Source organism: Marmota marmota, unplaced genomic scaffold, assembly GCF_001458135.2.
Source record: "Marmota marmota marmota unplaced genomic scaffold, marMar, whole genome shotgun sequence".
Lineage (NCBI taxonomy): Eukaryota > Metazoa > Chordata > Mammalia > Rodentia > Sciuridae > Marmota > Marmota marmota.
In genome coordinates this window covers 5,266,660-5,282,443 of record NW_026000138.1, presented here as the reverse complement: position 1 = coordinate 5,282,443, position 15,784 = coordinate 5,266,660, and the positions used below count along the sequence as shown (strand labels likewise).

General features: G+C 59.3%; 1 protein-coding gene across 3 annotated transcripts in view; it reads right to left on the bottom strand.

Annotated features, from left to right (window-relative positions):
• Tesc (tescalcin) overlaps positions 1-15,784 on the bottom strand; it is a 35,390-nt gene that overhangs the window by 2,397 nt on the left and 17,209 nt on the right. The window contains exons 2-6 of one of the 3 annotated variants that reach the window (XM_048785654.1): positions 15,153-15,222; positions 6,651-6,731; positions 3,660-3,799; positions 2,312-2,378; positions 2,124-2,231 (exon numbers count right to left, since the gene is read on the bottom strand). In XM_048785654.1, coding sequence (XP_048641611.1) covers positions 2,156-2,231; positions 2,312-2,378; positions 3,660-3,799; positions 6,651-6,731; positions 15,153-15,222 — 434 coding nt within the window. In that variant the 3' untranslated portion in view covers positions 2,124-2,155. The remainder of the gene's footprint in view (positions 1-2,123; positions 2,232-2,311; positions 2,379-3,659; positions 3,800-6,650; positions 6,732-15,152; positions 15,223-15,784) is intronic. The other 2 variants (XM_048785652.1, XM_048785653.1) reach the window with 2 other exon arrangements.

Sequence of the window (15,784 nt, the reverse complement as noted above, 5' to 3'; positions counted from 1 at the left end):
CCCCCCGCCCCCGGGGCTGCGACTCAGCGGTAGAGCGCTTGCCTGGCACGTGTGAGGCTCTAAGTTTGATCCTCAGCACCACATACAAATAAATAAACTAAGGTATCAGTGTCCCTCTGCAACTAAAAAATATATTTTAAAAAAACATAAAAATAACAAAGTATCAAGGACATACAAGTAATATTTGGGCTTCTGTAGGAAAGTCAGCGGGGTTCCCTGTAGAGAGGGGAAGGAGTGGGTGGGCGAAGGGCAAGGAGAGACCAAGCCTCAGGGCCTCACACCCCGCACATCTAAGAAAACATAGGCTAACGTTCCGGGTGTCCCCAGCCATAAGATCAAAGCTTTACGGTGACAATACCACCCTGACACAGCCCAAGGTGGGCTCCATCCTCAAACCCGCCTTACAGATGACGCCTCGGGGTGCAAAGGCCACTGCTGGGGACAGTTCCGGAGGGTCCTCTGTGGGCAGGACTGTGCCCCTTCCCGGCTGCTGCTTTACTTTTAAACACATTTATAAAACCACTAGCTGTCCTCTGGCCTGGGCCGGCCCTGTCCCCAGGGCTCCTTCCTCCTCTTCCCTCTCATGAGCATGGAAAAAAGTGGCCACCCTGTCCCCTGGGTCCCGAGTCTGTTGAAGGGTGACAGAGATCCACAGGGGCTGGATAGTGGGGAAGGCAAGAAAGAGGGTAGACGGGCTGGGACGAGGAAGCTGCCCAGCTGAAGTCCCCACCAGGCCACGCCACGGAGCACAGCCTGCCGGGCAGCACTCAGGAAAGAAGTCACCGCCAAGTTCATAACTGGCTTGGCAAGTCCATTAAGGGGAGGACAGTGGACCGATTGTCTCTGGCAGGTGGCGCTGTCAGAAATATGGAGCGTCCTCAGAGGCCTGATGGCACTGAGTGCACGCTGTTTATCTGTGACCTTGACATCAGAAAACACGGGAAAGGCCCACCCAGGACCCACAAGGCCCAAAGGAAGACGTGCGCGGGCTTCTGCGCACAGGGGCCTGTCCCCACCTGTCGGGTCCTGCGGGACACAGGCTGGGGAAGCCGGCCAACTCCCTGGCCACTCTGATTCGATGCAGCCCAGCAGATGCCAGCTGCCAGCAATTTCATTTCCCCAAATTAAGAAAACTGTCGCCAATTGAAGCTGGAGTGGGGCAGGAGCGATTTGAAGGAGAATGTAATTAAATCAAGTGGGAATTTGGCTCCTCAGCCGGCGGGGATCCCGCTCGCCCCAGGTCGCAGCCTTCCTGCAGCGGCTGATTTGCTGAGTGGGTGGCTTCACCAAGGCCAGGGCTCCCTCTGGGCCGAGAAGCAGACAGATGAAACTCAGGCCGTGAGATGACCGCCCTGCGCCCTGGGGCTGGCCCAGCAGCTGGCCGGGGAACTCGCCACAAAGAGCAGGAAACCCCCTGCGCCCAGGCTGGGCCGACACAGCATCAAGGTGTCCAGACACAGCCCCGCGGTGCCAAGAGGCGAGAACATCAGCACCACCCACTGCACCCATCGGGATGTCACCTGACCGCCTGCGCAGCCCTCTGGGGCTTGGGGCCACGGCTACCGGCTGGTGGCTGTACCCAGCCCTGCAAGAGGGTCCATCCTGCTCAGAAAAGGGCGTGGGCTCTGCCGGGTTCTCCCTGCGCTGAGCCTCGGGTTTCCCAGTGGAATGGGGCCAACGAGGAGCTCAGGGAGGACCGGCCCCTCTGCTTCACTGACCCACTGGGCCCCCTTCAGCCCTTTGGTCTGACCCCAGACCAGGTCGCTCCCAGCCCAAGGGACAGCCCCTGCCGACCCTGCCTAAAGGCCAGAGACCACACAAAGCAGGGCTGACGGCCGGGGGCCCTGCAAGTGCCAGCCCTCAGGCGGCCTTGGGCGGGAAGGCCGCAGTGGGACCTGCTGGACCCCAAGCCGTGAGGACGTGATCTCTGCACCCCTGTGTTGCACCCCCCCCCCCCGGGGGTTGGGACCTGAAGTCTCCTAGGGGTCAGGGAAAGCCGGAGGGGCCTGGGAGCTGTTCAAGGCCAGGCCTTCCTGCCGCACCACACCCAGTGACGCGTCCGCGGACCCCAGGGAGAGCGGCCCTTGGTGGGAGGGACGGGGCTGGGCCCCCAGGGCGCTCACCATCTGCCCCACGCACACGCTGGCCGCCTCCATCATGGCCCCGTCAGCGATGGAGCGGGCCGACTCCTTCTCGATGTGGGGGTTTCCAGAGAGCAGCTCCTCCACCACCTGCAGGTGGGCAGAGGCGGTGACCTGGGGCCCCCACCCAGGTGGAGGGGCAGGGAGCCGGGCAGGGCAGAAGAGCATACTTTACATTTCGATATTCTTCCAGGGTGATGCGGCCGTCGCTGTCCGAGTCGTACATGTGGAACAGAACTGGGGGCAGCCAGGGGAGGGCTCAGTTAGGAGAGTCTGGCCCCGCCCGCTCTCTGAGAGCTACACCGCACCCAGTCACCCATGAAACCTCAGGCCAAAACCTTAGGGGTCAAGAGCACAGGCCAGGGGGCCGACTGACCACTGCCCAGTGGGGTGCCTTGACCTCGGGCAAGTGACTTAACTTCTCTGAGCCTCAGTTTCCCCATCTGTGAAGTGGGAAAACAGTGTCTCCCTCGGGGTCTTGCGAGGCTGAAGAAGGCAGAGCTGGCCCCCAGGGGCAGCAGGGGCAGCAGCGTCTCTATTTCCCTCTTTACGACACCAGCATCCTGTGGCCTGTGGCCCAGCAGAGGTGAGGAGCTAAAGGAGGTGGCCACTCCCCACCACCCCTCGCTCAGCCCTGAGCTCCCCAGCTGCTCTGTGCTGGCCACTCATCCAGCATCGACCAGAGGCCAGGCCTGAGCAGAGCTCTCCACCACCCCTGGTCCCCAAGCCTGGGGGTCAGGGCTGCCAGAGACCCATCCACAGACAGCTGCTGAGGCCGGTCCAAGCTCAGGTGGCCAAACCTTAGGTTTGGATCTGTGTCCACCTGACTCCACAGCCCCTGGGGCCCCCCACCCAGCCTGCAGGGCAAGTGGAAAGCTGGGTGGACGCAGGTGCCCGCCTGGTCAGAGCGGCCCAGGAGGCCCCGGACATCAGCCCAGCGATCCCACCAGCCCCTTGTGCCCACGCCAGTGCTAAACACAGCCAAGGCCCCTGTTGACATTTTCCTGATGGTGAGACTGAGCCCGGGTTGTGGTGGACAGGGATGTCGGAGTCATGGGAAAGTCCACCGAGGACAAAGGAGATGTGACTCAGGCCATGGCTTGGACCCTGCCCTCTGTCTGGCCAGGAGCACACGTCCCCTCGAGTCAGGGGACATTGGTGGCTCCTCCAGGACGCAGGCTGGCCTTCTGCAGACCCTGCCGGGGGAGCGTCACCCTTGCACTAGGGGCTCCGAGTCCTTGGTGCCACATGTGTCTGTAAATGGCACCTCCACGTCCAGGTTTGAGCTCAAGGGCCATTGAGCCACTGACTGGAGTGGCTGAATCGAAACCTGTGGCTCCTTCAAGTCCCAGAAAGCCACAAGACCGCCGGATGTGACTTGGGAGGAGGGACACGCACAACCTGCCCTTTTAGGGACTGGCCACACAAGGACACGAGCGCTCCCTCCCTTCCACGCATGGCCCACCCTCCTGCCGCAGGGATTTGAAGAGGTGGCAGCCGGGGGCCTCGGGGACGCACATCTCAGCTTCTCTTTCCGAGACAGCTCCACCTGCTCCTCGCCCAGGGTGGTGTCGATGGGCCGGAAGTAGGACATGATGGTCAGGAAGTCCTCAAAGTTGATCTCGTCGGCCAGGCCGCTGGGCCCCTTGCGCAGGTTCCTGCGGGACATGAGGTGGGGGGGTTATTCAGTTACAGACGGGACCTCGTCCTTCCACGGCCACATCTCCTCAGAACTTGGCCCTCGACACTGTCCCATCTGGTTCTGTATCCCGAGAACCTGGTCCGTGGGGTCCCCGGGGGGCCCAGGAGTCCAAAGCCCAGCACCTGCCAGAGCTCACCATCCACGGGGCTGGGAAGAGGCGGACACCGAGAGCCGTGGAGGAGGGCCACCAGGGAGGGACGCCCGGGGGACTGTGGTGGGCACCAGGAGGTGGGGAAACTGAGGCACCAAGCCATCCACTGACTCGCCCAACCCACCCTTCCCTTTATCTCAGGGGTCAGCAACTAGAGCCCGAGGGCCCAACGGGGCCTGTCACTCATTTTGTATGTCACTTATTTTTGTACGGCCTGTCTGGTAAGGGGCATTTTCTTGGTTTTAAATGGCTAAAAGAAAACAAATTTTGTAAAAAAAAATAAAATAAATTCAAAATGATATTTCCTGACAAGTGAGAACGACACAAAGATTAAATGTCAGCATTCATAAGACACGACCCTGTTGGGACGCACCGTCCAGATGGCAGGAGAGCAGCAGGGCTCCATGGCCTGCAGAGCCTCGGACCTTCCCCGCCCCGGGCCCGCGTCCTCCACAGAGAGCTCGCCAGCCCCTGTACTCGGCCACCGGTTCAAAACCTCAGTATCCTGAGAGCTGTGAGCAGCCCCAAAGGTCCCTGGGGTCATCTGATGGTGACTCCGTAGGGAAGGTGCATGGTGAGCCCCCCACGGCTCCAGGCCCGGCCTCCCCTCAACTCCTGCCACTGGCCGCCCACACGCGGCCTTTCCTGGCTTCACCCCTCGCTCAGCTCCTGGTGCAGCCAGAATGGGCTTCACAAAATGCAAACCGAACCCCGTCACCCCCCCAGTTCTTAGTGACCCCCAGTTGCCGCCTGGGCTGGCCCCTAGCACCCCTTCCTGGATCGCTTCCTCCCCAGAGCCCCCAAGAGCTGGCCCCTGCCTGACGTCCTCCCTGGACACGGCCGCTGGGTTCGATGTCCACCTCTGGACCCTTAACATTGCCTGATGGACTGACGTCCCCCCTCTATCCTTCAGTCCACACTGCCCACAGTGGCCCTCGGTCAGCTCTGCAGAACTTCCCACCCTCTGAGTGAGGAGTCCTTGTCCCAAGGGTGTGCCCTCTTGTCCTCTGGCCAGAGGGAGGTACCAGCCTGGCTGCGTCCGCCCACGCCCTAACCGCTTGGCCGAAGTGGCCACCCGGGCTCTCTGCCTCCTGATCACCGTGTGAGCGGCTTCCCTCCACCACACTCCTCTGCCACGTTGTCCTGCCTCACCTCGAAAGGACTGAGACCCCTGAAAACCCTGGACATTCCTCCAGTCGTGTTCCAGGGAGGTGAAGAATGGACGCCGGGTTGCAGAGGGACACTGAGGCCCCTCCCCGTGTTCAGAACCTTACAGGTGCTGACCCGTTGCTGCTTGCGTCCGGGAGGGGGCAGGGGAGATGACCTACAACTGCCCGCTGGGCCGCCCTCCTTCCAGGTGTAGCTCCCATGTCAACTCTGGAACCTGCCCTGCGTCCCGCCCCCACCCCTGGGTCTCTCTCCATTCCCTGCACAACCGCCTTTCCCCCCACTTCTGTGCCACCTGTACCCGGGGACACATTTGTATTTAGTGGGGGAACGTGACCCACTCAATTCTGAGTCCACTGCTGAGAGCCACGTGGCCTTGGGCCAGGTTTTGCTCAAGAGCAGTAAAAAGCTCAGGTCTTGCACCTGGACCCACGTAGGCGCCTGTGAAGCGCCGTCTGATCAGGACAAGCTGCGTCTCGCCCTCCAGGAGGTCCACCATGCCCCAACCTGCCTGGCCACACTCCACCCAGGCTCACAGTCGCGGGCCGTCTCCCTGGGCTCATCTCCACGACCACTTGGCTCGCCTTAGTTTCCGCAGTGCTGCGCAGACGCACCAGCCTCCCTGTCCTGCTGCAGAGGCGTGTCCTCGGGCCCGGGCCAAGTTCACCTGCTCAGGTGCGCATCTGAGCCTTCGCGGCCGTGCACACACACCCCTGTGTGAACGCCAGGCACACGCACACACACTCACACGCTCCTGCCAGGTGCCCGCTTTCCCGTCCTCCTATCCAGCCTTCAACCCTAGGTCCCCAAACCAGAGGCCCACGTGGACTGGACATCAGGGGCCTCACCGCCTCAGCTGCGGGGTGGCCTGGTGGCTCACTTCTAGTGCAGTCACAGCAATAGTCAGGCGACGTGTCTTCAGAGATGAGTCACAAACTGTGGGGCTTCCACCTTGGGACCCCTCATTTGGGCATGTCACTCTGGAGGAAGCCAGCTGCCATCTGTGAGGCCCCCAAGATGCCTCCCAGCGGCCACAGGAAGGAAGCTGGCAGCCCAGCCTCCCCCAGGTGTAACTTCACCCCAGCTGACGCCTTGGCTAAGTTCATAAGAGCCTGGGCTCATTTGCAGCTGGATCCCTGACCACAGAAATGATGAGAGAGAAACACCAAGTTGGGGCTGCGGATGGGACTCTGGACTTAGCATGCCTGAGGCCCTGTGTCCCACCCCCAGTACCACAAAGGAAAGGAAAAAAAAAACTACCAAGTTTGAGCCATTTGTTACAAACCAGAGATGACTAACATAGAACACCCAGAGAGACCCAGTAAGCTGCCCAGAGTGGCCCAGCTATGAATCTAGAACCATCGGCCGCCCAATTCAACATAGCCCCACAATCTGTGTTGGTTCACGAGGCTGCTCTGAGCACACAGGTGCCACAAGTCACAAAGGACAAGGTGACCCTCCATCTGTCCTTTGAGGGGAGAGAGCCCACCTGTTGTCAAAGAAGGCACGGATGATTTTGGATCGGATCGGGTTGAGCTCCAGGTCTGGGACGTTGTTGAAGTTCTCCTTGCTGGTTTCCAAGAGGAGAAACGCCAGGGAAAGAACAAGAAGAAAGCACACGTCAGCCAGTGTCACCCTCACGTGCCCAGCTGCACGGCCCCATCCCCAGCAGGCCTCGCGAGGAAGAGCTCAGAGTTAAGAGAGGGTTGAAATGGGCCTCACGTCCCCTCTGCCCACCTGGAGACTTGAGAATCTGAGAGAGACTGGACATTCGTGCAGACACAAAGGGTGTGTACCCCATTCTGGATGCCTGTCCTCAGGCCCCAGGAAGGGAACCCCTACTTTGCCTGCTCTGGGCTCTGAGCAGCAGGATGCTGGCTGGGAGCTTTGGGAAATAGTCTGAGTTCCTCAAGAGCCAACAGTCACCACATGACCCAGCACCACATGCCTAGGTATGAGCCCAGGAGAACTGAACACCTGTACTTCACAGCAACATCACTCACAGTAGCCAGAGGAGAGAGGATCCAGATGTCTGCGGGCTGGTGAAAGGGCAGACTGTGGTATGTCCATTCAGAGGACTACGACTCAGCCCTAAGGGGCAACGATTCCTGCTACCTCCCAGAGGAGCCTCAAAGACATGATGGCAAGTGAAAGAAGCCAGTCACAAATGGTCACATATGCCCTGACTGTACTTAGATAAAGTGTCCAGAGCAGGCTAGTCCATGACACAGAACAGGGTTGCCAGGGGCTGGGGTTGGAGGATGGAAAGTGACATCTGAAAGAATTTGGCTTCTTCTTGGGGTGACATACATGTTCTGGGCTTGATGGTGGTGCCTGATGCACGACTCTCACTAAACCCCTCTGAATCCTGCATTTTAATGGGTGAGCTACGTGGCAGGTGAATTTGATTTCAGTAAAGCTGTTTTTCAAAACCACCACCTGTGGGCTTGGGGCAGGGAGCGTGCGTTTCCAGTGAGGGTGCCCTGGAGCGGGCACGGCTCCCCCAGGCTGGGGCTCAGGCACCGCTACACCCTTCACCTGCCTGTCCTCCTTCCCTGTTCTTGGAAGCTGCTTCCTGTTCACCTCTTGCCTGGGCTCTGGATGCCCATGGACAGTGACCTCAGGAGGGACCTAGGGCACAGGCTGCTGCTCCTGAGGAACAAGGTGACATGCACAGCCGGGGAGGTGGGAAGACAGTTGTGAGCCTTGGGACTCCAACCCTGGGCAGACTCGTGCTGGGCGAGGTATGAGCCATGCCCCAAGCACATGGCTCAGCCCACGCTGCCCGCCCCTCACGGGGGGCCCGAGGCTAGGCAGACACAGGCGTGAGCAGGACCAGGCTGCCTCCTGGATCCCCTCAGTTTTCCTCACCCCCAAGAGGCTGCTTGTCCTTCCCTCGTGGCTGGGCTTGCTGGTGGCAAATGGCCAAACTCTGGAGACCGCGTCAGTGCAGGAGCCCATTCCGAGGGAGGAGGCACTCAGAGCAGTTGGCCCAGAGTGTCGGGATGTTAGGCAGTCATAAAAAAATAATGGAAATTTGGGGACCATAAAAAGGGACGAAGTAAGCCAGGCGTGGGAGTGTCCACCTGTAGTCCCTGCTACTCGGGAGGCTGAGGCTGGAGGATCACATGTTCGAGGCCAGGCTGGGCAATTTAGCAAGACCCCCATCTCCAGACCAAACCAAGCCCACCACAGAGGATGGCTACCCCACGAACCCCAGAAAGATCCTGCTAAGTAAAGGAGAGACACGCAGGCCACACGCATGACGTTAATCGTCTAAAATGCCCAGAAGAGGTGAATCCGGAGACGGGAAGCACAGCACTGGCTTCCGGGGGGCCAGGTGATGGTGAATGGCTCTGGGGTGTCTTTTATAAGAGGTTCTAAACTCGATCTCAGACTTTAAACAGACGAATTGTTCAATATCTACATTAAATCTCCATGACACTATTTACAAACCTCCCTGAACTCTCACAGAAGGAGCCCTGAGCTAGGACTCCATTCACACCAGGGCACAGAGCGTGCCCAGGAACCCCACAGCTAGCAGTCAGGGTGAGGCCAGCTCCCGGGGGCAGTGACCGGGGAGCACAGGGGGCCTGGGCTGGGAACGCTCTGCTGGGCAGTCCCCGCCACGAGAGTCCCTCCCGGGTACTCTTCTCTGGGCACATCAGGTCCCCATGTGCTAGGACAGGGTGCTGCCCTCCCACCTTCCAGTTGGCTGGAGGGGACCACAGGACACGGGGCAGACAGGCCAGGCCCTGGAGAGGAACAAGCCGAGGTTACCAGGGGAGACAATCAGTCCACAAAGTCACGAATGGTTGACGGACAGCGACAGCTCGTGTTCTCTGTGCGAGTGACCTGGCCAGGCCCCCGCTACCCGGAAGCGCCTCATGGTGGCTCTGTGGTCCCTGACCTAACAGGTGTGGCACAGAGAGGTTCCACGACCTGTCCAGCTCAGCCAGCTGGGGTTGGAGTGTCACACGGGACCGCCATGCGGGACCCCCATGCCACCCTGCCCTGCATTTCTCAAAGTCCCCATCCCTGACTGAGAAATGGACCTGCAGAGCAGGAGAGGGAACTGGGGGGGGGGGACAGGATGAAGCCACCCTGCGAGCAGGCGGCCCAGGGCACCCAGAGCCTCCGGCTCTCCTGCTGGGGCCTGATGGAGAGGCCCAGAGCCCAGCTCCTGGCATCCGCCTGGGCCGCGCACTGCTCTGCTACCCTGGTCAAGCGACTCTGCCTCTCTGAGCCACAGTCTCCTCCTCTGGAAACAGGAGTCTCACACGGTCTGTGTGCAGCTCATGTGACCAATTTAGTGACACACTTAGCACCTGCTGTATACTGAGTGCACCACAGATGCCAGTTTTCAGGCCAGGGAATACAAGTGCCTGTGGAGGGGGACCCTGGGTGTCCAGTGCCAGGCCCAGCTCCTTCCCCGGGACCAGCTGTCCAGGCCCAGGGAGGAGAGCAGTGGGAAGGAGGGAGGGAGGTGCTGTTCCCTAGCTTCAGTGGTTATGGGGCTGCAAGGTCTCTGTCAGGGACACCTGACACCTGCCAGCCTCTGACCCACCAGCAGCCCAGAGCCCGGGGCCTGGGAAAGGCTTTCAGTGCCATCGACCCCGGTGTCAGCCTGTCCTCCCCTCCTCCCCACCCACCCCCAGGTGCCCTCTGGGCAGGTTGAACTGGCCAGGCGGAGGTGTCCTGCCAGGGGACTGTGCTCTGCCTCTCCTCGGAGCCCAGGCTGGGACCAGAGACAACTTACAGCGACCAGCGTCCACCAGCGCTGCCCCAGGGGACATCAGATCGTGGGGTTGGCCCACGAGGGCCCAGGGGACCCACACCTCCTCTGGGGAGCTCAAGCCCTGAAGTGCTCTTGCCACGCCAGGCTGTGCCAGTCGCTGTGAGGTTTAACCACGCGTCCACACACCCACAGCAACGTGGCGAGGCCCAGAGAAGCAAAGTGACTAACCTGCAGTCACACAGCCAGCGCGAGGGCTCTGTCCTCCGCCTGCTCTCACCCTCCAGGCCGCTTCCTCCCCTGGCCACTTCCTTCCCTTGGGCTGTGCATTTTAACTTAAAGTGGAAGAGACGGGATCGGGGTTGTGGCTCGGTGGTAGAGCTCTTGCCCATAGGTGCCAAGTCTTGGGTTCCATCCCCAGCACAAAAAGAGAGGGGGCGGGAGGAGAGTGGCATCTGCTCCCTGAGGAACCAGGGACAGGCAGGACAGGCATCTGGCCCAGGGGGAAACGAGATTAAAATCACCAGTGAAGGCTGCTGGCCCCTCCGGAGCCGCGGTGTGGGCTGGTGTCCAGAGGCCGCTGGGGCCAGCGCAGCTGCAACCGTCCCTGCACATTGGGCCCCGAGTCCGGCTTAACCCCACGGAGGCTGCAAGCCAAGCCCCCAGCGAGGCCCCAGATTCTCAGCCCCCGCTCTCTGCAGGCCCAGGGCTCCCCATCCAGCAAGGCCATCCGTCCTCCCCCGCCCAGCTCCACCAAGTCCCCGCCCTGCGCTGTCTGATGTTCCCCTGTGGGAATCTGAGGCCCCCGGCTCTCCAAGGCAGGGACAGCATCTCATCTAGCAGGTGGGCACCCAGGCAAGGCCCAGCCCATCACCTGAGGACACAGGGGGACCAGAGATCAGGCTTCAGGGTGCTGCTGTAAGAGACGATGGCAGTCTGGGGGTGCACAGGGAGAAGTGGGGGGACAGCAAGCACGGGCTCCTGGAGGGAGGAGCCGCAGTGTCTGCTGAGCCCGCAGAAGCAGGGGTGAGCCCAAGAGGGACACCAGGGGAGACTCAGGAGATTCAGCCGCTGGAATGGTGAGGTCTGGGGACAGACAGGGACAGCTGGGAGGGCTGATGAGGGGCTCGCTTGGGACATGAGGCAGGTGGGGTTGCTGCAGGAGTGTGGGGTCTGTCTTGCTGGAGGCGCAACTCTGGCGGTTAATGTGCAGGTGGGGTTTCGAGTCATGAGTATTTTAGCTCAAGGACAACAGGAAGCTGTCCAGCCATACAACAGCGGGTGACCTGTCCCCACCGCTCCATCTCCCACCCTCAAGCTAGGGAAGTTGGGTCCTCCCGGCCTTCGCACCCAGAAGCTCCTCCCTCCCCCTGGTCTCAGCCCGGATGCGGCCTCCTCTGAGGAGCCCTCCCTGACTGCCCATCCTGAGGTCCCCTGTCCCCACCACGGTCCCAAGAGTGGCACCCTTTCTGCCCCTTCCTCTATGACACCATGACACCTAACAGCCTTGCTCTATGCTAGCTCTCGCCGGCTCTGCCTACCCTCTGCACCCCTTCCCCTCTACCAGGAGATCTGCCCTAGAACCTCCCACAGAAGGCCCTGGGCGCCTGCTCGTCGGGGAGCAGGGATGGTGTCAGCATCCCACACCTTGGGGAGAGGATCTCTAGACATGGCACACGTGAGTGAGTGCCGCCTGTAAGCCAAGACCCGGGGAGCTGCTCCAGGGACACCTCTGCACCCCATCCCACCACCCCACTCCTCCAGATTCCCTTCCCACACCTGCTCCCAAACCCCCTCCGTAAAGACGGGGAGCCCCCCAGGTGGCGGGAAGGGAGCTCTCGCTAACTCGGGGAACCTATTGATCCTGACCGTGACATGCCCTGGGGAGGGTGACAGGGCCCCAGCTTCACTGTCCGAGGACTTCTACAGCACTGCCACGACCCCGGCAGGTCACAAGCAAAGGGACCTAACTCTGGGGACAGCAACGTGACTGCAGGTTGGGGGCTTTGGCTCTGCGGATGGCAGTTGAACCCCAAGCCCGGCTGTGCAGGCAGAACTGCTCTAACCTCAGTGCCTTCACTGGTGAAATGGGTCCGAGGTGCGAACCTCTGAAAATCCTGGAGAACCCCAAGGCCACGCAGTCCAGTGGGAACCCCGGTGCCTGGCCGCTCCTGGCAGCTGGGACTTCCGCATACACGCGTGACCCCGCTCTGACTTCTGAGGGAAAAGCAATGGTGGGGAGGCCCCCACAGGACCTGAAGTCAGGACCCTTTGTGGTGGCCCTGAGTGGCTCCGCTCTTGGTGAAGTCACCTGCCTTCCCCACGCATGCCTGGGGCTGGGTCCACCCCAACATCACTCCACATTCAACATCATGAGGTTTAAACTACCCAGGTCTGGGCCTTGTGAAGAACCCCACAAGCCACACCTATAATCCCAGCATTCAGGAGGCAGAGGCAGAAGGATTGCAAGCTTGAGGTTAACCTGGGCAACTTAAAAGACCCGTCTCAAGATCAAAAGGGCTGGGTGTGCAGCTCAGTGGCAGAGCACTTGCTTAGGATGTGTGAGGCCCTGGGTTCAATCCCAGGTGCTTCCCTCCCCAAAAGAGGGTATACCTAAAAGTGGGGTCCTGAAGCGGGGCAGTAAATGCTTCAGGGTCAACCTGCCCCCAGAAGTTCTGAGATGATTTTTGAGACAGAGGGGTCCAGACAGGACATGGGTAGAAAATGGCAGGTTAAGATGAAAATCTGGCTCCTCCACTTAGAAGCTGTGTGACCAAGAGGCTCACTTTTGCTGAGACTGGCTTTGAACTCTCAATCCTGTCTCAGAGCCCTACTTCCCGCCTGCCACCCAGAGAGAGCAAGTGTTCCTACAGCTTCCTGTGGGGCTGTGCAGGACCCAAGGGACACGCCCCTCTGCCCCACACCCAGGTCAAGCTCAAAGAACAGCAGCCTCACCTGTGGGCAGTTCTCATGCGTTGACCCCAGATCCTCTTTGCCTGGGCTCTTTTCACAGGTTTGAGCATCCTTAATTAGAAAATCTGAAATCTGGGACTTGGTGACATGACCAGCAACTGGACAATACCACACCATGAGACCGAGTTTCACACAAAGTTAAGAGATGAAATTCACCTATGCACATAAGTTGTGTTTGAGACATGGGTGAATTTCAAGTTTGAACTTGGGTCAGGTCCCCAAAATATCCTATTACAAATAGGCGATCTGGGGAGGGTGGGGAGGGCCACGGGTTCACCTGAGCCCCTGTCCTGCTGGTGAGGAGTGGGAAGAGAGAGAATCAGTCAGTGTCAACACAGAGGCGGTGCAGAGTCACTTAAGAGGAGTTGGCAGCTGTCCCACGGAGGAAGACCTACTGTGCGCTGTCCTTGGTGCTGAGCATTTGCAGTGATAGTTAGAAACGCAACTCCAAAGCCCACCCCAGACCTGCCCAGGCAAAGCCTGTATCTTTTTTTTTTTTTTTTTTTAATTTTTTTTGGTACCAGGGATTGAACTCAGGGGCACTGGACCACTGAGCTGCATCCCCAGCCCTATTTTGTATTTCATTTAGAGACAGGATCTCACTGAGGTGCTTAGGGCCTCACTTTTGCCGAGGCTGACTTTGAACTCGTGATCCTCCTGCCTCAGCCTCCCCAGCCGCTGGGATGACAGGTGTGCGCCACCGCGCCCGGCCAAAGCCTGTATCGCAGCAGCTTGCCAGGTGATTTGCACAGGCACTCGAGTTGGCATGGGACGCACTCTTCCAAGATTCTCCCAAAGCCCATGCTGGGCTGCGAGGCAATATAGACACTGGAACCAAAACCCCGAGCGGCCTCCCTCTCCAGGCCTGCTCCTGCCCACAGCGCTCAGCCCCACTCTGCACCCTCCTCCACAGGGTGCAGCGGAAGGACCCAGCCCGGTCTCCGTCATCTGTAGGCATCTGCTCCAAAGGGGAGGACCGGCATGCCCACTTTGCACTCCACAAGAAGACTCAGGGAAACAGGCCACTGGCCCAAAGCCACACAGCCAATGGCAGGAAGGATTCAACTAGGGATTTGCTTCCCAAACCTGGAATTTGCCTCTCCATCCCTCAAGCTTCTCACCAGCCAGACCCAGGCCTTCACAGCTTGGGGGGGGGGGGGGCGGCACGCCTAATTTGCATGTCCAGCTCCTGGTCACGGTGATTGGCTCAGACTCAGACACGTGATCCCATGAGAGCCAATGAGAGGCCGGGTAGCTTACACTTGGCTCAGGCTCTCCCTCCTGGGGGTGAGTGGGAATAGCAGGCAGGTGAGTGGCCCTGAGGGTGCTGGTCCTGGTTGCCCTCGACTTTGTATAAGTCAAGACCACAAGAACCAAGCCACCACCAGCATCCGGGCTGTTGAAAGGGATGCTCTGAGATCAGGATGCCCTAGAGCAACAATGTGCCTTTGTTCAGGCAGACAAGAGAAGGTGGAGACGTTGGTGTTGGTTTCCATAAAAGGAAGGTGACATTTAAGTCTGTCTACTAAGGAGGAGGAAGTTTTCCTGGACTATTTAAAGGTTTTAAAGCTCCAGTGACTGTCACCTTGAGGCCCTGGATGTTTATTTGAGGACACATCTGTTAGAAAGTCTGTGGTAGAAATCTGCTCCCTTGGGACAGTCAGCTGGGCTTGCTGCAGCCAGACCTGAAGCTCTCTGGCCCACTCTGTGACCACCTGACCCCTCCACGCCAAGGCCCCCTCACCAACCTCCTTCCAAACTACTCAGCCAGTCCCGGGCACCACCAAGGCATTCTTTCCCATTAAAAAAAAAAAATACCACTTGGATGGCATCTAGAAAAGTAACTTTTAAAACACGATCAAGAAGGTCGATCTTCCTTGACAGTAACTTGAGGCTGTAAATAATGGAAGGAAGCAGAATCCCAAGACAGGGACCTTGGGACCACACTGGCACCCTGCACCACACGACTCACCTTGTGCACCCAGCGGTGGGCAGGGTCCTGGCGCTTGGGTGGCCCAGGGGCTGCTCCTCCCCTCTCCTTCCTCCACTCCAGTTAAAAGTCTCTGGTCCCAATACAACAGAAGTGGCTTGTCCCCTCCAGGTAGGGGACACCTTGTCTTAGAAGGGACCAGAAGAATTTAAACAACTGCAGGCTTGTTTCAGGACAGGGGCCACCGGGGGCTCTCCAACCTCCACTACCCTCAGGGAAGAGAAAAACAAAGGAAAGTCCCCAAGCGCCACAGGCCCAGCCTGGTGCCCGCGCCAGCCAGCGGCAGGTCTTACCGGATGGTGGGCTGGTCTCCACTCAGCTGCTTAAACCTCCGGTGCAGCTGCTCAATCTGCTCCGAGGAGACTGAGAGTAGAGAAAGAAAAGGAAAGAAGACACGCGTCACCAACAGAGGAACTTGGGAGACCAGAGGAGGCTGTGGACACTCTTCTGCCCCCTCCTCACCTGGGTGCTGGGGTCCTTGTCATGACAGCACCCACCCAGGAAAAACTCAAGGCTGGGCAAGCAAGTGGAGGGTCCCCACTGTGCCTGGCAGAGCAGCCCTGGGGTTTCCCGCTCTCTTAGTAGTAACACAACTGTGAACTAATAACAGGGCAGTCAGACCTCGCCATCCTCTCAACCATGGTCCAGCCCCAGCCCACTAAGGACAAAGATGGATCTACTTATGTGATCTCCTCTCTGACTTCACAGGATGAGGTTTTTCCAAGCTGAGAAAGATTAAGAGTTAATGAAGCTGGGCGCCGTGGCGCATGCCTGCAACCCCAGCAGCTTGGGAGGCTGAGGCAGGAGGATCACAAGTTAGAGGCCAGTTTCAGTGACTTAGCAAAAGTCTGTCAGATCAACGTAGGAATGAATATAGAGCTGGGATGTGGCTCAGTGGTAGAGTGGCTCTGTGTTCAATCCCCAG